At 64.4% G+C, this 20,880-nt stretch overlaps 2 protein-coding genes across 6 annotated transcripts; one reads left to right on the forward strand and one right to left on the reverse strand.

The window, feature by feature from the left end:
* The first annotated feature begins 600 nt into the window (after positions 1 to 600).
* On the forward strand, positions 601 to 5,187 carry ISYNA1 (inositol-3-phosphate synthase 1). Of its 2 annotated transcripts, XM_023229848.3 has the most exons (11): positions 609 to 1,936; positions 2,041 to 2,169; positions 2,269 to 2,430; positions 2,927 to 3,059; positions 3,155 to 3,348; positions 3,533 to 3,682; positions 3,762 to 3,977; positions 4,088 to 4,252; positions 4,333 to 4,446; positions 4,526 to 4,743; positions 4,863 to 5,187. In XM_023229848.3, exons 2-11 carry the CDS (start codon positions 2,050 to 2,052, stop codon positions 5,068 to 5,070), a joined length of 1,680 nt encoding a protein of 559 aa, XP_023085616.1. In that variant the 5' UTR covers positions 609 to 1,936; positions 2,041 to 2,049; the 3' UTR covers positions 5,071 to 5,187. The 2 variants fall into 2 exon arrangements, with proteins under 2 accessions (XP_023085615.1, XP_023085616.1); XM_023229847.3 differs by having other exon boundaries at positions 601 to 1,936; positions 2,041 to 2,430.
* Positions 5,188 to 5,431: 244 nt separating this feature from the next.
* On the reverse strand, positions 5,432 to 20,556 carry SSBP4 (single stranded DNA binding protein 4). 4 transcript variants are annotated; one of them, XM_023229850.2, is made up of 18 exons: positions 20,137 to 20,556; positions 12,517 to 12,589; positions 12,126 to 12,187; positions 11,957 to 12,041; positions 9,054 to 9,143; positions 8,572 to 8,637; positions 8,283 to 8,342; positions 8,131 to 8,200; positions 7,923 to 7,993; positions 7,779 to 7,846; positions 7,395 to 7,440; positions 7,264 to 7,299; positions 7,113 to 7,167; positions 6,946 to 7,016; positions 6,776 to 6,854; positions 6,369 to 6,397; positions 6,051 to 6,274; positions 5,432 to 5,768 (listed from the first exon to the last, which is right to left on the reverse strand). In XM_023229850.2, exons 1-17 carry the CDS (start codon positions 20,193 to 20,195, stop codon positions 6,065 to 6,067), a joined length of 1,230 nt encoding a protein of 409 aa, XP_023085618.1. In that variant the 5' UTR covers positions 20,196 to 20,556; the 3' UTR covers positions 5,432 to 5,768; positions 6,051 to 6,064. The 4 variants fall into 4 exon arrangements, with proteins under 4 accessions (XP_023085618.1, XP_023085620.1, XP_023085619.1 ...); XM_023229852.2 differs by having other exon boundaries at positions 6,167 to 6,274; positions 20,137 to 20,447; XM_023229851.2 differs by lacking the exon at positions 8,572 to 8,637.
* Between the last annotated feature and the right edge of the window lie 324 nt (positions 20,557 to 20,880).

A 20,880-nucleotide genomic window follows, 5' to 3' on the forward strand; every position in this document is an offset into this window, starting at 1 on the left:
CACCTCCTGAGCTCAGGTGATCCTCCCACCTCAGCCTCCCACACAGCTGGGACTACAGGCATGCGCCAAGCCAGGCTACTTTTTTTTGTTGTTTGTATTGAGATGGTGTTTCCCCGTGTTGCCCAGGCTGGTCTCAAACTCCTGGGCTCAAGTGATCCGCCCTCTTTGGCCTCCCAAAGTGCTAGGATTACAGGCATGAGCCACCATGCCTGGCCGACTGCCTGTTTTTCAGCTTAGGTTCTGTGAAGAATGTGTATCAGTGTGATGAAACACTTTGTAGATCTTAAAGGGAGCAGACTGGGTGGGGGAGAGGGGCCAGCCTGCCCAGACTTCCTGGGCTCTGGGTAGCATTCCTTCCTCCAGGGTAGGGGCAGGACCCTCTTGGAATGAGGGTCTTCAAGGGAGCAGGCAGAGTGAGACCTTTGCCGGCTTTGTGGCTTTTTTTTTTTTTTTTTTTTTTTTAAGGGGAGAAGGGCTCCAGTTTCTCTGACCTGCCTTGGGGAAGAGGAATTCTAGTTTCTATGGTTTCCAGGGGAGAAAGGGGTAGAGGTAGGAGGGCAGCAGAAGGTCGGAAAGACTCGATTCTGAGCTTTCCATGCCCTGCTCAGGGCCAAGGCCTTGAGGGGGGTGGGGGGGGGTTTCTGTTTTCTGAGCCCCGTCTCATTTGCATATACGTGATTGATTAAATCGTTGGCCACTGGTGATTGAGCTCAATGTCTAACCAAGAACCAGGAACAACCAAATACTCTTTCACACTCCCTATCCCAGCCCTCCGGGTCTGCCCAAGACCCCAAACTGCTTCCCACGTAGCCAATTTTTCATCTGCCCTGCCTGGGTGGCTCAGGTGGCTTAGCTTGTAGTTTTCTTTCAGTGAACTCCTCTTCACGTCTCAAAACCCTTGCCAGCAGCCCCCTCATCTGGGGAGCCTGTCTTGCAGGGGCCCTGCCTGTGAGTTCTCACCCACAGGGGACGGGGGTGTCCCAGTCCACTTCCAACTCTCTCAGACTGGGGCCCCTTCAGGGTGAGGCCTGGACCCAGAGTCTTAAGCCCTCATCCTCCAAGGTCAGGCCCTGTCTCTTGCAAACGTTCCCAACTATCCACCTTTTGGGCCAGTTCCAGTGGTGGAAACTTTCCGGCCTCCAGGCGCTTGTTTTGGAAAGTTCCTGGGGGAGCTGCCCCGGCCTGCCCGCTGGGTTCCCACGCTCCCTTATCAGCGCGCATGAGGGGGGCGCCCTGCTGTGCAGGCCTCATTCCTCCCCTGCCCGGGCCCTGCCCGCCTGTGCATCCCCTCCCCTTCCCGACCAACAACCTCCCCCTCCGGTCCACCCCTGCCAAGCCCTGCTGCAGGTGGGGAAACAGGCCAAACAGGCCCCATCCTTGTGAGCCCCGTGGGGACAGAGTAACTTTGTCCCCCCTGAGATGGATGGGAGCGGACATGGGGAGCCAGGGGATGGGACTGCCTGGTAGGGAGTAGGTGGCAGCGTGGCTCCAAGGAGATGCTGGCTTTAGAGTTCTGGTCCTCTGCCTGTTTCCCCTGCAGTGTCTCTGACCCAGAACTCCTACCCCACCAGAGATCCAGCTTCCCTGCCCAGCTCCACTCCCTGGCTTATGGCTGGGCTCATGCCTCATTGTCCTCTTGTAAAGGGGGAATAGGCAGCCATGCGCCCCTGGGGGCTGCGGAGCGAGCGAGGTGAACCTAGACGCGCCGCGCTCGTGGACGCCTGGCCACTTCCGCCAGACGGGGACCCGATGGCCACGATGGCTCTGGGTTGTCGGGCCTCGAACCGGGTCTCCAGACATTGGGCCCCTCCCCCCCCGCGCGGGAGAGGCGGGGAAGGGGGCGGGGCGGGGGCGGGGCCGCAGTGCTTTTCTCCGGAGGTCGCGCGCCCGAGAGCCCGCGCTGTTAGCCACCGCTGCCTGAGTCGACTGTGCGCCGGTGAGTGCGGTTCGGGGCGGGGATGGCCTCCCTGGGGACCCAGGCTGGCTTGGCCCGGCCGCTTAGAGTCCCCGCTGACCCCCCTGCTCACCCCTGGACTCCAGCCCGCCGCGATGGAGGCCGCCGCCCAGTTCTTCGTCGAGAGCCCGGACGTGGTCTACGGCCCCGAGGCCATCGAGGCGCAATACGAGTACCGGACGACGCGCGTCAGCCGCGAGGGCGGCGTCCTCAAGGTGGACCAGGGGACTGGGGAAGGGGGCGTGCTGGGGAGAGCGGGGCGGCGCGGGGAGAAGGGCATGGGACCCGGGGTTCACTGCGCGGCCTGTCTTCAGGTGCACCCCACGTCCACGCGCTTCACCTTCCGGACCGCCCGGCAGGTGCCCCGGCTCGGGGTCATGCTTGTCGGCTGGGGCGGGAACAACGGCTCCACACTCACTGCCGCGGTGCTGGCCAACCGGCTGCGTCTGTCCTGGCCCACGCGCAGCGGCCGCAAGGTGGGGGCGGGAGGGGCGTGGTGGGCTGGGAGGCTTGGTGGGAGTCCTTGCGGGTGGGGGCGGGAGCCTGCAGGGGGCGGGGCTCTGCGGGACCGGGGGACTCTAGGGGCCGGGGTTCTGCGGGGCGGGGGCTGCAGGGTCGAGAGACCTTCCCGGGGCTGGAGGCCTGTAGTGGGCTAGGGACCTGCAGGGGGCGAGGCTCTGAGGGGCGGGAGGGCTTGCAGGGGCGGGGCCTGGCTGCAGGCGGACCCCGGGGAGGGGTTTCGCGAGGTAGCTGGGGCTCCTCGGGAGTCTTACAGGCGCGGGGCTTAAGGTGCCGGAGGTCTCGGGGAGGGGCCTGGGGGCAGCGGCTTCCGTCCTGGCTGGGAGCCCGGAACTGAAAAACGCCCGAAAGTGGGGCGGGGCTTGAGAGTCTAGGCGGGGCCCAGGCCGGGTCGCGGCCCCTTCGCCACGCCCCCCGTCACCTCACCGTGTCTGCTGCCCCCCTCCCCCCCAGGAGGCCAATTACTACGGCTCGCTGACTCAGGCGGGCACCGTGAGCCTGGGCCTGGACGCCGAGGGCCAGGAGGTGTTCGTGCCCTTCAGCGCGCTGCTGCCCATGGTGGCGCCCAACGACCTCGTGTTCGATGGTGGGCGGAGCCCTGGGCCAGGGTGGGGCGGGATGGGAGATTGGGTCTGGAGGGGCCCAGGATCCGGGCAGGGCCGAGTGTGAGGATCCCCCCAGGCTGGGACATCTCGTCGCTGAACCTGGCCGAGGCGATGCGGCGCGCGAAGGTGCTGGATTGGGGGCTGCAGGAGCAACTGTGGCCGCACATGGAGGCCCTGCGGCCCCGGCCTTCTGTTTACATCCCCGAGTTCATCGCGGCCAACCAGAGCGCGCGCGCGGACAACCTCATCCCGGGCTCGCGCGCGCAGCAGGTGCTGTCCCATCCCGCATCCCTTGCTCCCTGCCACCTGTCCACTTGGTTCCCCCTTTTTGCCCCACCCCGCGAGTCCAGGCCCCATTTGACACCCGGGGAACTGAGTGACCCAGGCCTCTGAGTCCGAGAGCATATACACCCGCTCCATCCTCCCCACACCCTCCTCTTCATCCTCCCCACAGCTGGAGCAGATCCGCAGGGACATCCGAGACTTCCGGTCTAGCGCAGGGCTGGACAAAATCATCGTGCTGTGGACAGCGAACACGGAGCGCTTCTGTGAGGTGATTCCAGGCCTCAACGACACAGCCGAGAACCTACTACGCACCATTGAGGTGAGTGCACGCCCCGGTGGGGGTCAGGCAGGGCCAGTCCCAAACATAGCTCTGTGCTGACTGCCCACCTTGCCCACAGCTTGGTCTGGAGGTGTCGCCCTCCACGCTCTTCGCCGTGGCCAGCATCCTGGAGGGCTGTGCCTTCCTCAATGGGTCCCCGCAGAACACCCTGGTGCCCGGAGCCCTTGAGCTCGCGTGGCAGCGCCGGGTTTTTGTGGGCGGAGATGACTTCAAGTCAGGCCAGACCAAAGTCAAGTCTGTGCTCGTGGACTTCCTCATTGGCTCGGGCCTCAAGGTGCGTGGGCCTAGGGGGCTACCGAGTGCAGGAAGGGGTCCTGGGCCGCGAACACCTGGCTTGTGGCGCCGCAGGGCCTGCAGCTGCTGGGGCGTCCCTTGTACCCACAGACCATGTCCATCGTGAGTTACAACCACCTGGGCAACAACGATGGGGAGAACCTGTCGGCGCCATTGCAGTTCCGCTCTAAGGAGGTGTCCAAAAGCAATGTGGTGGACGACATGGTGCAGAGCAACCCAGTGCTCTATGCGCCCGGCGAGGAGCCTGACCACTGCGTGCGTGGGGCGCGGGCGCGGGCGCTGGGTTGCCGGGCGAGGGGTGGTGGGAACCCGGGCAAACTCCTGCTGCACTCCAGGTGGTCATCAAGTATGTGCCGTACGTGGGCGACAGCAAGCGCGCGATGGATGAGTATACCTCGGAGCTGATGCTGGGTGGAACCAACACACTGGTGCTGCACAACACGTGCGAGGTGCAGTGCGGCTTCAGGGACTGCTGTGGGAGGCGGGGCTTGGCCACCGCCCCCACCTCCTGACCCACCCGTCCCGCAGGACTCGCTGCTGGCCGCACCCATCATGCTGGACCTCGCGCTGCTGACCGAGCTGTGCCAGCGTGTGAGTTTCTGCACTGACGCCGACCCCGAGCCGCAGACCTTCCACCCCGTGCTGTCCCTGCTCAGCTTCCTCTTCAAGGCGCCACTGGTGCCACCGGGCAGCCCGGTGGTCAATGCGCTTTTCCGCCAGCGCAGCTGCATCGAGAACATCCTCAGGTGCGCCCCAGCCTCCAGGTTCCCCATTCAGGGCCCAGATACCCCCTGGCTAAGCTATGCACAGGGCTTGGGGGGCTATAGGTGGTGTCTGGTTCTGCTAAGCTGTACGGCCTCTCCAGGGCGTGCGTGGGGCTCCCGCCACAGAACCACATGCTACTGGAGCATAAGATGGAGCGCCCAGGGCCCGGCCTTAAGCGAGTCGGACCCGTGGCTGCCGCCTGCCCTGTGTTGAACAAGAAAGGACCGGTATCCGCTGCCACCAACGGCTGCACTGGTGATGCCAATGGGCATCCACAAGTGGAGGAACCTCAGATGCCCACCACCTGAGGCCCTGGTCACACAGCTTCCCAGCTCTTCCTCCCCGCTGCCCCCCAAGACCCCACCTTGCCAGGCCCCCACAAAGACAATAAAGGCGCTGCCACTCTTAGCCCTCCTTCCACCTGGGGTTCTTGGGGCCTGTGCCCTGACTCTGCCTCCCTCTACTTCGACTCTGAGCTCCCAGCTTCAGTCCCACTCCCTCTGCCCATGGTCAGTCATCACCCCAACTCCCAGGGAGAGCCCAGAACCTGGAGCCTCGCTCTGCCCCCAGTTCTCAAAGGTGGGGCTAGATGGGGGCATGGGGGAACATCAGACCACAGGGTGGCACGGGTGTGGTGGCCAAAGGCCAAAAAGGGAATCTGAGACAAGCTACCAAAAGCCAAAACCAGCTTCCATTTATTGATGAGCCCCACCCCCTGACATCCTGGGGAGAGGGGCCCCCCAAAGAGCCCTCTGGGACAAAATACAAATGGCAGGAAGGGCCCATACAGAAAAGAACGTCTCTGAGGTCCTTGTGTTTTTAATAAAATGATAAGTCTTTCGTGTGGGGCCTCCCAGCCGGGCAAGCCTTGATTGGCCAGGAGTCCAGGTGCCCGAGGTGTGACCTCAGCCCCTCGCCCTGAGCAGGGGTGCTGGGCAGAAGCCTAGGCCCGCAGAGGCCCGGGGCTGCCGCCCCATCACACGCTCATGGTCATCCCTGGCGAGTACTGCGGAGAGAGGAGGGGGCAGCGCGCAGGGGCCGAGTTTAGCTTCGGAAGAGGCTGAGACCCGCCCCCAGGGACAATGGGGGACAGGGCAGGGCTGGGTCCTGGGCAGACGGGTTGGGGATAGGAGGGAACGGGGGAGGGGCGATGCGTGGGGAGGCCGCCCTGGGGCGCGGGTCCCGGGGTGGGGGCGGATGGCATCGGGACGGTGAAACAGGAGTGGGAGGTGGTGGGGCGTGGGGAGAGGTTGGGGAGAGGGGAAGTATGCCGCGGCCGCCCCCCCACCTGGCCCGCCGCGGTCACGGTCTTGCTCTGGCCCCCCGGCCGCCCCGCCGGGGCCTGCCCGCCAGGCCCCTCCGGCCCGACGCCGCCGCGGGGGGGGAGTCGACGCAGTCGCTTACGCTTTCGCTCGGGAACGGGTGCAGGAAGGTCCCGGCGGCCGCCATCTCGCCGTCGTCCCGCGGGGTGCCCGGGGCGTTGCTCAGGCCGGCCACGGCGCCGGGAGAGCTCTGGGGGCGGCCTCGGTCAGCGCGGAACTCCCTGCCCCGCCCCCCGCTCCCACCCCCTCCCGGGTCCCCCCCCTCCGCAGGAGCGCGGCCTCACCTTCGGCAACCCGTCCATGTCGCCCGAGCCTGCGGACCGACAGACACAGGCACCGGCTCAGACGTGCTGACGCCAGGCCCCCCGGCCTCCAGGAGCCGAAGACCCTCGCGAGCTTCCTCCGCCGCCGCGCCCCCACCCCGCACAGCCCGCCAGGAACCCCGGGACTGAGGCCAGGTGGAGGGTTGGGCCTGGTGGGGAGGGGCGGTCAGTGCATCCCCTGGTTTGGGCGCTGGATCCCGCTCCAGGTCGGGGCAGCCCCTGTCACTGAGTGGTCCCCGGGAGGCTCAGGGCGCCACTAGACGCCTCCACCTGACAGGCGGGCTGACTGGGGAAGGGAGGCAGCCAGGGAGCGCACCGGCCCGGAAGGCAGGCAGGCAGCGTGGGCGGGAGCAGGGACGCCCACTCACCCAGGGATCCGTTCACATGGTGAGGCTCCATCGCGCTCATGGCGGCCATGGGGCCCTCTGGGCCAGGGCCAAGCGGGAACTGCAGGCATGAGGACAGCATGGGTGTCGGGCCACCCATTCCCCCAGTGGGGTCACCGCCTCGAGAAGCACCCCCGCAAGCCCCCACTCACATTAGCCCTGCCGGCGCCCGGCCCCATGGGGTTCATGATAGTGTACATGTTTTCGCTGGAGTTCGTGGAATCTGGGGGAGACCAGGGGACAGGAAGGGTGCCAGGTGTGATGGGGTTTCCCCCAACCATAGCCACCCTAGCACACCCCGCCTCTGCCTAAGCCATACCTCCAGGGCTAGGCATGATGGGTGTTCCAGGGGGCCCACCTCCTCCTGGGGGTCCCTGCACACAGAAGGAGACAGGAACTGTGAGAAATGGCCCCTCATCTGCCATCCCACAGCCCCTGCCCAGGGGTGGCCCAGCCTTGCTCAGACTTACCGTGTAGCTGCCGGGGGATGAGGAGGAGTAGGGGATCTGGAGACAGGGGCAGCTGTGAGCAGTCAGCCAGGCCGCTCGCCCAGTGCCCCTCCCACCCCACCCCAGGCCTGCCCACCCAGGCTTAGGCTCACCGAGTTTCCACTGGGGCTGGCCCATGGGCCACGAACTCCTGGGCCCCTGGAAGAGACGGTGGGTGACAGACTCCAGGGCTAGTCCATGTGGATCACAGCCCCCACCACGCACCCCCCACACCCTGCTCCACTTGTGTCCCCAGACAGGCCACAGAGCAGATGTTGCTGGAAAAGTGGCCACCGCGAGCAGCCAGGTTCCAATCTCAACCCATCACTGGCCCCGGGGGACTAACTGCTACTTCAGGCCTGTCTCCCCTCAGTGGCCATGAAATAAACAATATCCAAGACTTGTCCTGAGGATTCTGGGCCTGCCCCAGCTGACCCAGCCATGAAGCTGGTGGTGGCCTGTGAACTGCATACTCTGGGGGTCCCCGAGGGTCTTACATGTTCATGGCAGGCAGGCCTGGGCCAGTAAGGGAGTTGGGTGGGGGCCGCATGCCGCCTCCATAGCTCTGCAGAGGCAAAGGGGCTGTGAGGGGCAGACCGGGGACAGCCCGAAAGCCCCACCCACCAGGGCTCCACTCTTACCTGGGGCCCCACGCTGGCCATGCCCCGAGGAGGCGTCACCCTCTGCATTGGGCCGCCCATGCTCGGATGCCCTGGGGTGGGGCAGAAGGAAGGGGACTCGGACCTGGACCATTCCCCAGTGTGGACGGCAGGGAGGCAGCAAGGTCAGGGCTCTGAGAGCTGGAATTGTGACTGATGGGGGGACACGGGCTGGAGCTTCCCTACTCACCCTGGGCTCTTGGGGAGGGCTCCATGGTGCCAGGGAGGAGGGGCTGGGAGCCAGGGAGGCCTGCGGGAGGCTGCAGAGGGGGTGCGGCACTCAGTGTGGAGTGCTCTCTCCCCGGCCCAGCTCCTGCCCCGCTCCCATCATCCCTTTCTCACCTGAGTTGGCATCCGCAGGGCGGGCCGTGGGCCCCCTGGGAAGCGCGGTGACAGGAAGGGCTGGAAGAGGTGGGCGGGGATCAGCACCTCCCCCCACCCTCTGGCTCCCAAAGCTACCCCATTCCTGCTATGCTGGGGGACCCCCGACCTGGGGAGCCCCCTCCTTCAGAACCAGTCAGCAAAGCCTGGCGGTGCCAGGCGCCCAGGACCTCATGGCTTGGGGGCAGGAGAGGGCGGCACTGGGGGAGGGGATGTGTGTGTGTTAGGGGCAGGCACCACAGCTCCTTACCTGACCGGGAGGCCCCATCATGGGGGTGTTGGGGTTGTGGGGGGGTGGCTGGGAGCCCGAGGGGCCCTAGGAGGACAGAACCAGGTGGGTTGGGGGGAAGGAGGCCCTACTGGGTTTGGCTGAGGGGAGGGGCTCCATGGAGGCAGAGGGGTGGGCCAGCCTATGGGACAGGGCCCCTGTGGGAAGGCTTGAGGGCAGGACTCAGGCACCAGTGGTCACCAGGACCACTGTGGCCACTGCATCCCCAAGCACCCTGTGCACACACATGTACAGGCCAAGCGTGCAGACACCCACCCTCCACTGCACTTGGGCCCTCCCTCGCTGGCCCCTGAAAGGCCCACCTGGGCGCACCTGCGACACAGAGGACCCTCCCACCCAACTCCAGCCTGCCGGCCTCATGACCTCTGCCCACGTGGGACCCTCATCCTCAGACGCATGTTCACCCAGAGTTGGGGGCCAGGGGACTCCAGCCTGGGCCATACCTGGAAGAAGCCAGCTGCCATGGGGCCTGCGGCCATTGCATCGCCAGGGGCCATACTGCCCATCACAGGGCTGGGGGCAGCTGCAGCGCTCTGTAGGGGTACGGGACACCGAGAGGGCCGAGTCAGGGCACTCGGACACTTCCTACCTGGGGTGTGCCCCCTCCTCTCTGCAGGTGGCTGGCCCCATGGGACAGCCAGCTGGCATTGGTCAGTGAGCACACTGGGGTTGTCGCCTGAGAATCTGTGGGTCTGAAGACACTGTAGGACGCAGGATCCAGTGCCGCCCTCATCTCGCACAGACCTGCCCCCCACTCCAGACCCATCCCAATGGGCCCTGCATCATCCTGGCTGGCAGGACAGCTCAGCTGGGTCCCCAGCTCTATCCAGGACACCCCAAATAAACATACACACAAATATGCCGGCAGTTTCAAGAGCATCCCTGAAGGCTCTACCTTAGAGCAGCTGTGGACCCCTGTCCCACCCCACCCTGCCCTTCGTCCAGGAGGGAAGAGGAAAAGCAGGATTCTGGGGTGGGGTTCCCTTCCCCCAGCCTCTCTCAGATGGAGAAGGGGAGAAGACAGGGTGCTAGAGAGGGGGCTTCCTGTATCTGCCAGAAATTCTGGTGGCAGCCCAGACCTGGCTGGGGACCAAGTTCTAGACCTGTCTGCTGTGGGGCCTACAGGGTCTGGCAGGGGGAAGGTGGGAAGGGGGATGTGAGGTGGGGAGGGAGGCGGGGTCTATGAGGGCAAAGGGACACCTCTGGGGACAGGGAGGGGAGAACTTCTCTCCTGGCCTCTGTCTGTATGGTCCAGGCCAAACCCCAACCCCCCAAAAAGAAGGGGAGGGGCTCTCTCTGGGGTTGGCCCAAGCCAGCACATAGGGACACACAGGTGTTTGTGGCATTAACTGATGCCACTTGGGCTCAGAGAAGTTGAGCACTCTGCCTGCAGTCACACAGCGTTTCCTGTCCTCAGGGACTGCTGAGAGGGGTCCCCTGCCTAGAGCAGGGCCCCAGGAGAAATCCTCCCTCCCCGTGTAGGGCTGCGGGCTGGCCCCTTCTCTGAGGTTAGCCTCAAGCCTCCCGCCAGGGTCCTAAGCTGGGGGAGGGGGTGGAGGAAGGAGCCCCCTAAGCTCACCATGATGGAGAGCACTCCCAAGGCCCAGAACAAATCCTTCGAAAGCCCTCGTGCCCTAGGGCCCCACTCCTGTGCCACTTTCTCAGTTACAAACTGCCAAGTCCCCTCTGGGCCCCCACCCCACCCCCTCCCGCAAACACAATGGCCTGGAGCAGCTGCGCTCCCAGGCGGCCCCTCCGGTCCACTCCCGGAGGGTGGGGAGGGGGCGCCTCTGAGCCCTGTGTCTGTCCACCCCACAGGCACGGCAACCCCCTCTCGGGCCACAGAGGGTGCCTGAGCGTTTCCTGGTCGCAGAGGCTCCACCGCAGCCTCCCCCCGGCCCCTTGCGCCCCGCAGCTTCCCAACTCTAGGCTCCGAGGAGTTAATCCCGGGCGGCGCGCCCTCCCCGGCGGTTGGCCCGGGCCGGACCCCCTACGTCAATCATCCCTGAAGAGCAGCCGGCCCGGCACGTGTTGCCATGGCGATGGGCTGGGCGCTCCGGCGTTTCCTGGAGACGCCAAGGTCGGCCTGGAGCCGGGGAGGGGCGGACCGAGCACCCCGCTCAGGGGCGGGAGAAAGGCGCGAGAGGAAGGGGCCACCTCTGTGCGGGTTCGGCAGGCAGGGCGCCCCAGTGAGAGCAACGGAGGCGACGGCATGGCATGACGAGTCCCCACGGGGATTCGGTCACCCCAGGGCTTGGGCGGCCTCCGCCCTGGGCCCTGCGGTCTACACTCCGTGCAGGCGCTGCCATGGTAACCGCTGCGCGCCTGGGAAGCGCGTCCTCGCCGACTCGCCAGCTCCGCTCGCTTGGCCCGGCGGGGGCGCCCAGAGAGGATGCTAGACCCAGACGGCAGGGATGGGGGCAGAGTCGCCCAAGTCCACAGCTCCAGACACCCCCGGGGCCCCAGACCTAGCGGGACTAGGACAAGGGGACCATGGGGGGTGAACAGCAGTGACACCAGGAGGGTTTCAGCGTGCCCAGCTCCCATGCAGTGTGCTGGAGGCATCTTCAGAGACAGGGCGCCCCTCAGGCCGCCTCTGCCTTGCTGAGGCCTGCCCTCTGGCGCACGGGGGGCAGGGAGTGGGCGGGACTGGCGCCCTCCAGCCGCCCACCGGCAGAGCCGGCACCTCCCCCTCAGACCCAACAGAGGGGGCCAGGTGGCCCAGCACACAGGATGAAGGGAAGGGCTGCCATCTGCTGTCCCATGACAACAGGAGGCCGCCATCCCCTGGTGGTAGCCGGGCAGGGCCTCCACTCCAGGCAGGCCTCTGACCTTTTCTAACCCAGAAGGAAAATGACAGCAGAGAGGGAGTGGGCAGCTCCAAGTACCCGGCAAGGTCAGAAAGTGTCCTAGTGCCGGGCCCATGAGGCACCCCACCGGGGCTCCCCGCTCAGAGGAGCAGCAGTGACCCCCAACGCACACATGGCGAAGGAGGAGGCAGGCAGTGAGCTTCCCCCATCTCTGCGCAGGCTCACAGGAGGGGCGGGGAAATGGCAGCCACCCAGTGCCCCGAGGAGGGTGGGAGGGCTGTGGGGACCCTCAGAAGCGTGGTGCAGTGAAAAGAGCTTTCCCTTACTCTGTGAATGACCCTGGACCAAGGGGAGGGTGGAGGGACCCCCAGAAGTGGCCAAGAGCCTGAGTGGCAGCTGCAGCTCTTCCTGTCAACCCCAAACTACCACCATTCCCAGCCATCCTCTAGCTGTGCAGCCCCCACCCCACCTCCCCAGCCACAGGCCCAGCAGACCTCCCACCCTGGAGCCCCCGAGTCCCTGGGGCTGGGACTCACATAGTCCTGGAAGGCCTTGGCCTCGCCGGAGTGCTCGCAGGCCTCTCTCCGGTCAGGCGCTGCACAGTACAGATCCCAGAACACGCTGTGGGCGGCAGGGGTAGACGGTTGCTCCACGTGCCCCCCTCAACCCCCTTCCACAGCCCACCCACAGCAGCCCAGCACGCACCACCACCACGAGTGCAGGAACCCGGGGGGCTCCCCCAGTGTGATGTTCTTCTCCCATCGGATCTGCAGGGAAAGGAAGGTGGTGAGGGGGTGGCCCTACCTGACCTTGCGCCACCACGCAGCAGGGTACCCAGAGAACATCTGGGCAGGGAGGGAGTGGGGAGGGAAGGGTAACTGGGTGGGCAGAGGGCCCCAGGATGTGTGGCAGGTCCCGGCTGCGCATGTGGACCAGATGCCTGGATGCCAGCCCAGGCCCAGATCCCGCCAAATCCTCAGTTCCCAGGGCCATCAGAGTGGCAACGCGGGCCCACCCCCTGGATCCCCAGTGGAAATGGAGGAGGACCCTGGGGTGTGGGTGGGGAGGGAGGGCCAGGCTGGAGGCGGCGGCTTACCTCAGACAGGAAGGTCTGGGCTGACTTCTGGGCACCGATGTGCAGCAGGTACTCATAGACGTATAGCGCTAACCTGTGGGGGCAAGGTGGCCCGGGGGGCTCAGGCTCTCCAAGGCAAAGGCCCGTCCCAAAGCCCTTCCACCTCTCAGGAGGGCGGGTGGAAAGGTGGCCTCCCCACCAGCTGCTCAGCAGGGACAGCTCACAGTTATCCATCGACGTCCTGCAGGCCCCTCCCAGGCATCCCTGACCCCCAATTCTGGGCCGAATTCGGCTGTGTTCAGCACTCCCTCGAGGACCAAGTCCTCGCCCTGTCCTGCCAACACTGTGACTTCAGAGAGGCCTCAGTGCTGGGGAGGTCTTCTCCACAGAGGAGTGTCATTCCTGAGTATGTGCGGAGTGGGTACGACCAGTGGGCACCCTGGGCCATGTAGTGTGCTCAGGGCCCACACCCAAACTCATCCCCAGCCTTCCCGGCCCAGGACGGAAGGAGGGAAGGGGCCCTCCCCCCGACATCCCCCCCATTCCCTGGACCCCATCTCTTCCTTGGGGTCACTGCCCATCCACTGTGGTGGCCTCAACCCTTCCTGCAGACTATCCCGTCAGGACAGTGGTGACCCTGGGGCAGTGTCTGGGGAATGGAGGTGGGGGGCCAGGGGAGGTAGGACCCACAGTGCCACGTCTGCAGGGGTGCCGCCCTACCCAAGCGCCCACAGGGCTCTGCACAAGTCCCCAGCCTGCCAGGGTCCCCTGGACTCACCCTCTCAACCACTGCGTACCCCAAGAGCTTGGACCTGGGCCACCCTCACCCAGTCAGGTGGCTCCAGCACGGCCCTCTGCAGGTCATGGAGAGGCCGGACTGTCCCCCCCGCTCCAGTCCAGCTGCCACACCAGACAGCAGAGGACAAAGCCCTCATCCAAAGGGGTGCCCAGTCCTGTGGCACCAGCCCTTCTGGACCTCCCTGGAATGAGCCGCCCCCTCTCAGAGCTCTTGTACTACCCAGCTAGGGACCCACGAGGGTCTGCTGGGGGTTGGGGGACTCTTGGATTCAAGACAGGGTACCAGAGGGCCAGCCTGAGGCTGAGCCCTAGAGGCGAGAAGCAGGCAGGCCTGGGGGCCCTTCCAGCCGCCTCCGGCTCAGCTGCGCCGCCCTCTCTGGCTGCCGGCCCCATCCTAAAATAACCTTCCTTTGACTCACACTCTGCTCCCTCTCAGTCAGGCTGCTCCAATCCCAGCACCCACCACCTATCATATCCCCCAGGTCCCTTTCAGACTTCCAACCCTCTGGTTCCTGCCCCGGCCCCTAGAGAACGTGGGGACTTCCTGCCCCCAACCGGTCTTCAAGGGCACTGCCCTTGCCCCAGATCTTATCCTGCCTCCCCTCCTTCATTCATTCACTTCTTCATTAGTTCCTCCAGCATCCATGAAGTGCCTTTTGAGCAATGCACACCCCCAGCCCCTGTCCTGGAGGCCACGTTCTTGAGGGTTGAGACAGAGACAGGCAATACCTGTCAAGAGAGGTGAGCTCTGTGGCAGCCTGGAAGGCGCTGAGGCTACGGAAAGGCAAGTGGGGCGGCATCAGGGAGGGGAGGCGGCCCAGGGCGGGGTGCACCAGGTTCACACTGTACCATGTGAGCTGTGAAGGCCACCCCACGGGCAGGGATGCGGCAGGACACACAGCGCCCAGTGGTCAGCCCTGCATCATCACACCACTCTTTGAGAGAGTGCCCCCAGGCCAGATCCTGCTAGATCCTGACCTCACACCCTTCCAATCTCCCACACCAGCTCTTCCTCCACTTTCCTGGCCCCACGGCCTGCACACCCGCCTATCTAGCTCACTTCTGTGGCACCTTGGCCCATCTAGAGGCTTCTGAGCCTTTCCCTGTGGCTAGCGGCAGACAGGCCTGCGTCCATCAGTGGAAGTGGAGCACACAAGGCCAGACTGGGCAGGTTCAAGGCGCAGACCGACCAGCCTGGGGAGCCCAATGCCAACCCACCCACCAGGTGCGGAGGAGAGTTCCCACCCCAGCCACTTGGGGGTCAGAGCAGGGGGCATGAAAGGCCAGAGTGGGGTAAGACAGAGTTGCGGGAACGCTGGTGAGCTGCCCCAGGAGGGCGGGGGCAGCGGGAGATCCTGCCGAGGCTGCATTGAGTACCCCATACCTGGGGCACGGCTGTCCAAGAGGCCCAGGGGGAGTCCTGAAGAGAGGGCTGCCAAGGGTTCTAGCTGCCCTGTCTCCCATTCCCTGACTGTCCCCATGAGCACCTAACCCAGGAGGTGGCCCCCCCAGAGCCCACCCTGCCCTCTCCTGCTGTCCTCCTGCCTCCAGCCCCGCTGGCTACCAGCTCTGTCCTCTGCTCTGCTCTCCCTGTGCGGCCGCCCGTCCTGTTTTGATGATGCCTTCAAGTAGGGGCTGTCCAGAGGATGCTATGGCCTGACCTTCCCCAAACTTGGGATCCACTGTCCACTTGACATCTAGAGGCCCAGCCTCGACACCCTGAGCCCCCACCCCTTAGCTTGGCCTTTACACACACATCCCATCCAAGGAGCCTCTGGTGGTGTGTACACAGGCGTGCACCTGCATGAGATCCACCCAGCTGTCCCCAAACATCACTGCATTTAAAAAAACACTCAAGGAAACCTCTCTGACTCAGGCCCCTCTCCCCACCTCCACTGCACACCTGAGCCAGGCCACCCACCGTCTCCCACCTGGATTACGACAGACTCCCCTCCAGGCACTGCTCCCCCAACCCCCATGTTCCTTGTTCAAACCCTCCTGTGCGCCGCCCCCCCGCCCCCAACCCACAGACTGGCTGCCCTGCCACCCCAGGGCCTCTGGGCACTGTTTCCCTGCCTGGGGCACTTCCGCCCAGAGACTCCAGGGTCACCTATCAGGGGCTTCCCTGTCACATGGAAGCCCACACCCTGCTCCGTCTCCCCCTCTTAGTTTCTGTCTTCGCCCTGATGGAATGTGGCTTCAGGAGGGGTGGGGACTCGGAGTCTGCTCACTGTGATGCCCTTAGAATGGAGCTGGGCATCCTGGGCCCCCAGTCACCCCAGTGAATGAACAAACCAGCCCGGGGACCCCCTCCTGGGATGCTGGGAGGATCAGGCGAGCCATGGGGTAAGCACGGATGAAGGTCGGCAGCTATTCTGTCCACACTGAGGATTTGGGAATTTCTCCTGGGAGCGATGGGAGGCCAGAGGAAGTTTCTGACTTCGCTGATTTCCCTTCCACGTTAGTCCTTTTATTTTAAACAGGATTCAGTCTCCAGGGAAGAACTGTGGGTTGTTATTGTTTTGCGTGAAAAGTTTTGAAGCCTGGCTGTTCGGCCAGGGAGTTTTGGGACCTACAAAGCCCTCCCCTCCCAGAGGACGGCTTTGGGGGCCAGGTCTGGGGGCGCCACCGGTTGGGGCCCTGAGCTCAGTTATAGGGAAGGGCTCTGGATGCAAATCACCTGTGCCCCCTACGGGCCACTTGCCCTGGGTCGGCACAACCTCTCAGGGCCTGCCGCCTACGAGGGTTCCCTGTGCCACGTGGGCAGGTGGCCAGAAAGGAACATGGGGAGGCACCGGAAGAGCAGCAGGCAGCCCTCCCTGCAGAAAGAACACAAGATCTGGAGGACATGGGGCGCCTGGACCTGGAGCATGAAGCTACACAGGGAAGCAGAGGCAGGATGGGGTGCTAGCTAGCGCCTGGTGGCCTGAAATATACCACAGCTACCTCCATAATGACACGAGTTACCATAATTACCGAGAATGGCCACAATGGGTGCTCTCTGCTCAGCGCCCTCCTGAACACAAGACGCTGCTGGGACAGGAGACACCTGCCACTTATGGCTTTCTGTCACCGTGCCATCCGTCACCAGGTCTCACTGCTGTCCCCAAAGGGACCCTACAACCCTTGCCATCCTCCCTCCCCTGTGCCAACCCTAAAGGCCGGGCCTTTGGCAGCTTCTTGGCAAAGTGGCAGCCTCTCCTTACTACCCTCCACACCTGCCCCTCATAGCCATTTCCAGCCAGGGGCCAAAATGACCATGTCCAATTGTGAATCCCATCCCTGGCTTTCCTGCCAGGCTGATGAACAAGCCACCGGCATCCATGTGCCGGGTGAAAATCAAGCCTGGGAGAAACCCATGGGCTGCCAGGCGACACCAACCATGGCTGTGGTTCATGGACCTCTTCTCAACCTGCCTGGCATCGCTTGAGTGTTGAAGGATATACACCACCCCCCCTTCTTGCGGGTGGCCTATTCAGACCCCAGCCTCCCTTGGCCCACTCTGCTGCCCCCGCACTCCGCAGTCATCACCATCTGCTGCAAGCCCCCGAGGGCAAACACCCACCAGGTGCTCAGTCCCTTCCTGGAGCCAGCTGGCCGAGACCTAGCGTGAGCCGGGGAGGCCTGTAGGCTCCAAGGGCAGCCAGAAGGGGCTCAGGATTGGGGCCAGAGAGAGAAGGAACGAGGCATGAGGCTCAGTGCAGGAAGAAAAGTGCAGTGCTACAGAGTCAAGGTTTGGAGCAGTGTGACCCCTTCACCCCATTTCACAGAGGAGGAAACCGAGGCCCAGAAGCAGGAAGTGGCTCGCCTGTGGTGGATACTTCCTGAGAGCCAAGTGGCTACACCAGTAGGTGCTCCACCTACGGGCTCCTACCCAGTCCTTGCAAAGATCCTGAAAGACGGGTCGTCCACATTTCAGATGAGGAAACTGAGGCCTGGGGCTGCCTCTTAGAGCTCACCTGTGGCAGAGAAGCTGAGTTCTCATCAGGTGGCTTCCTCTCCAGGGCCCTTGGTGTCCCTTTCGGTGAAATGGGGGGATGCAGCCATCTGGTGTTTTCCAGGCTTTCTTTCATAGCGGAACCTCACCTCCAAACCAACACTTACACGAGACCCTCTCCGTGAAATGGAAGCACGCAGGCTGGCTCTGGCCAAAGATGGGCCCCGCAGCCTCCCCACTGGCAGCTGAGGGACTTCCGAGAGCCTTGAGTTCCCAGACCAGTGTCCCCAGAGCACCTCTGCTGGGCAGGTTGGGGCGTGGGAGGACGGTAAGGAAAGGGGACCAGGAATGCAGCTAACCCCCTCAACCTACCACTCCCAGCTCAAACCTATGAAATCTCTTCCTTCTTACTTGGGTCCAGGCTGCCATCAGCTCTCTTTCACCGTTTTTGGTTTTTTTTTTTTTCTGTTTGAGATGGAGTCTTGCCCTGTTACCTAGGCTGGAGGGCAGTGGCACAATCTCAACTCACTGCAACCTCTACATCCCAGGTTCAAGTGATCCTTTCACCTCAGCCTCCAGAGTAGCTGAGATTACAGGCACCCGCCACCACGCCCGGCTAATTTTTGTATTTTTAGTAGAGACTGGGTTTCATCATGTTGGCCAGGCTGGTCTTGAACTCCTGACGTCAAGTGATCCACCCACCTTAGCCTCTCAAAGTGCTGGGATGATTATAGGCGTCAGCCACCATGCCCGGCCTCCCCAGCTGTCTTTGAGACAACTGTGTCCACATCCCCAGGGACTCCCAGCCTCTGTTCCTGACCCCTCTAAGCCCCACTCCACCTGGGAGCCAGAGCACACTTCTGCACACACAACCAACTGTGGCCCATCTGGCACTCTTGCAGGCTGCCTCTTCCTACACCTGGGCCCGGCCTCAGCTCCTTTTCCTGGTCCCACCTCAGGGCCTTTGCACTTGCTGTGCCCTCCACCTGACATCCCCTCACCCTTCACTATATATCACCCACTTTGCTTTCTCCAGGTAACTGGATACCTGCCTCCCTGCTGGGCTGGGGGCTTCTTCAGGGTCACTGACCCTGCCATCCCGACCAGACCCTGCCTTCCCGATGGCCACACCCTGGGACACCCAGGGCAGATATGCCGAACCAGTGAACAATCCCGATTCCCACTGGGTGGGTGGTGGCCTCCAGAGCCAGCAGCTGGCTGGAGACACACAGGAGACAGACCAGGGGTCCAGGGGTGACCACAGCAGACACCTCCTGCTTCCAACCTGAGCAGGAGCCAGAGGCCAGTTTCGAAAAGTCTTTGGGTTTAAGGGTGCTTGGAAACGGAGCTCATCTTCCTAACTACACACAGACAAGGGAGGCCCGATGGTGCAGCCATTTGCCTACCACCTTCTGGCCAGAACAGCCTCTTCTCCCAAATGACCCAGAGGCTGAGCAGAGGGAACATTCATCTTTGTAGAGGGGTGGGGTATCCCAAGTCAGCCTAGGCAGAAGAGGTGGGACGGAGACACTCAGCCAACGTCCGGGGCTCCTCTCCAGCACCCAGACATTCAAGTCCTCACTCCTGGCCTGGCCCTCAAGGCGGGTCCTCATGGGACCCCTCCCTGCTGACCCAGCCTCCTCTCTGCTTGGGTGGCCAGTTCCACACCCCGGGTCACTCCAGGCGACTCAACTTCAAGGATCCTGCAAGTCCCCCATCAGCTATGACAAGACTCCCCTCCTCCTGGGCACTTTTTTTTATTTTTATTTTTTGAGACGGAGTCAGACTCTGTCGTCAGGCTGGAGTGCAGTGGTGTGATCTTGGCTCACCGTAACCTCTGCGTCCTGGGTTCAAGCGATTCTTCTGCCCCAGGCTCCCGAGTAGCTGGGGCTACAGGCGCCCACGCCCAGCTAATTTTTCTATTTTTAGTAGAGACAGGGTTTCACCATGTTGGCCAGGATGGTCTGGATCTCTCGACCACCTCAGCCTCCCAAAGTGCTGGGATTGCAGGTGTGGGCCACCACGCCCGGCCTCTGGGCAATTTCACCAACACTGCAAACTGCCCCGTGCCCTTCCTGCGGGACGGTCACAGCTTCAGGCACCTTTCAAATGCTCTCGACCCGGAGAGCACACTCGGCTGCCTCCCGACCCCGAGACACCTCAGCCCCACCACGACCCTTCCTCCATCCGCACGGTGGAACCTGCCCCTACCAGCCTGAGAGCGCCTGGTACCCACCGCCTGGAGCCACGCCCAGAAAAAAGGGGCCCTCAGTATGCACTCTTCAGTGGTATCAAGAGGGGCTCCGTCGTCCCCACCCGCCCCCGGACTGTGAACCGTGCGGCTTCCCCAGGGGCTCCACACAGCTGCTGGGGCCAGGGCAGACAGGTGGCCGCGCGCCCCTCCAGCCACCCTCCAGGTCTTCCCCAGGCGCCCGGGGTCCCCGAGCCTACACTCTCGCTCGTCCCGGAAAACTTCGCCGACCTCGATCACCGTGCGTCCGCAGCCTCGGGCACCCACGTCTAGGGGAGGCCTCGCGACCCCCGAGTCCCGCTCGGGGATCTCGCGCGCCCCCTCAAATCTCGCGCCCTCGGGTTTCGCACGCCCCCGCCAATCTCGCGACCCCTGGAGCCGCTAGGGTCTCACCCGTTCACTCCCGTCTAGCGCCCCTCGGGTCGCCCGCCACCCCTCAACTCCGGTGACCCCTCGGGGTCTTCCGCGCCCCTCGCCAATCTCTTGCCCCTCGGGGGTCGCGCGGCCCCGCCAATCTCGGGACCCCTCGAGCGCGCTCAGGTTCCGCGCTCCCCGCCGCCCGCGCCCACGTGCCCCGCGCGGTAGCCGCCCGCGCCGGAGCCCACGGAAGAGCGCGGACGCCGAGCCCCGCCCCCGGCCCCGGCCCCGCACTCACTTCTCGCGGGCCTGGCTGTCGGAGGGCACGGCCGAACCCTTGCCCCCCTTGGCGTACATGCTGCTCCGCGCCGCCGCCGCCGGGGCCCACACCTGTCAGGCGGCGCCGCTGGCCGCGCTAGCCGTCGCCATAGCTACCCCGCGCCCCGGGCCTCACCGCCCCGAGCCCCGGGCGGGCACCGCGGGCATCGTCCGCGCGGGGGAGCTCCAGACGGCCGCAGCGGCAGCGGCAGCGGCGGCTCCAGCTCTGGCCCCGGCCGCAGGGTGGCTTTTTTTTCCTCCCTTTCCTCCGCGCGGGCTGTTCCGGGAAACGCGCGCTCCCCTCCTCCCGCCGCGCGCGCCCCCGCCCGCTGCCTCCCCGCCGCCCGCGGGCGCCGCTCTTAAAGGGGCGATGGCGGGCGCGCGGGTGGGTCCCGCCGTCGGGACCGCGGGCTAAGCGCGCACGCGCAGTGCCCGTTGCAGGGGGTGGGGGCGCGGCTACACACTCGCGGGTCAGGATCGGGGACGGCCACCCAGGGACGCACAGCTGATCGCGGCTGCACACGCGCGCGCGCACACGTTCACTCACCTCAAATGGAGCCAGCCACCCAAATTGTACACCCAGCCACACACACACATTTGCAGCGACACTCAACGTAGCGCTTTACACAACAAAAGTATACCCCGCTGCTGGAACGGCTGCGGATAGCCCCATAAAGCCTCAGGCCGTGACACTGGGTGTCTCACCCTGCAGAGCTGCCCACAC

This window comes from Piliocolobus tephrosceles, chromosome 21 (assembly GCF_002776525.5).
Source record: "Piliocolobus tephrosceles isolate RC106 chromosome 21, ASM277652v3, whole genome shotgun sequence".
NCBI classification, from domain to species: domain Eukaryota; kingdom Metazoa; phylum Chordata; class Mammalia; order Primates; family Cercopithecidae; genus Piliocolobus; species Piliocolobus tephrosceles.

Coding starts and splice junctions, on each gene's coding strand:
- ISYNA1 (XM_023229847.3), top strand. CDS start 2,050: ATGGAGGCCGCCGCCCAGTTCTTCGTCGAGAGCCCGGACGTGGTCTAC. Junction 3,349..3,532: donor CGGGCTCGCGCGCGCAGCAG/GTGCTGTCCCAT, acceptor TCCTCCCCACAG/CTGGAGCAGATCCGCAGGGA. Junction 3,683..3,761: donor ACCTACTACGCACCATTGAG/GTGAGTGCACGC, acceptor CCTTGCCCACAG/CTTGGTCTGGAGGTGTCGCC.
- SSBP4 (XM_023229850.2), bottom strand. CDS start 20,195: ATGTACGCCAAGGGGGGCAAGGGTTCGGCCGTGCCCTCCGACAGCCAG. Junction 7,847..7,922: donor TGGCCAGCGTGGGGCCCCAG/GTAAGAGTGGAG, acceptor TTGCCTCTGCAG/AGCTATGGAGGCGGCATGCG. Junction 7,017..7,112: donor CATCATGCCTAGCCCTGGAG/GTATGGCTTAGG, acceptor GGTCTCCCCCAG/ATTCCACGAACTCCAGCGAA.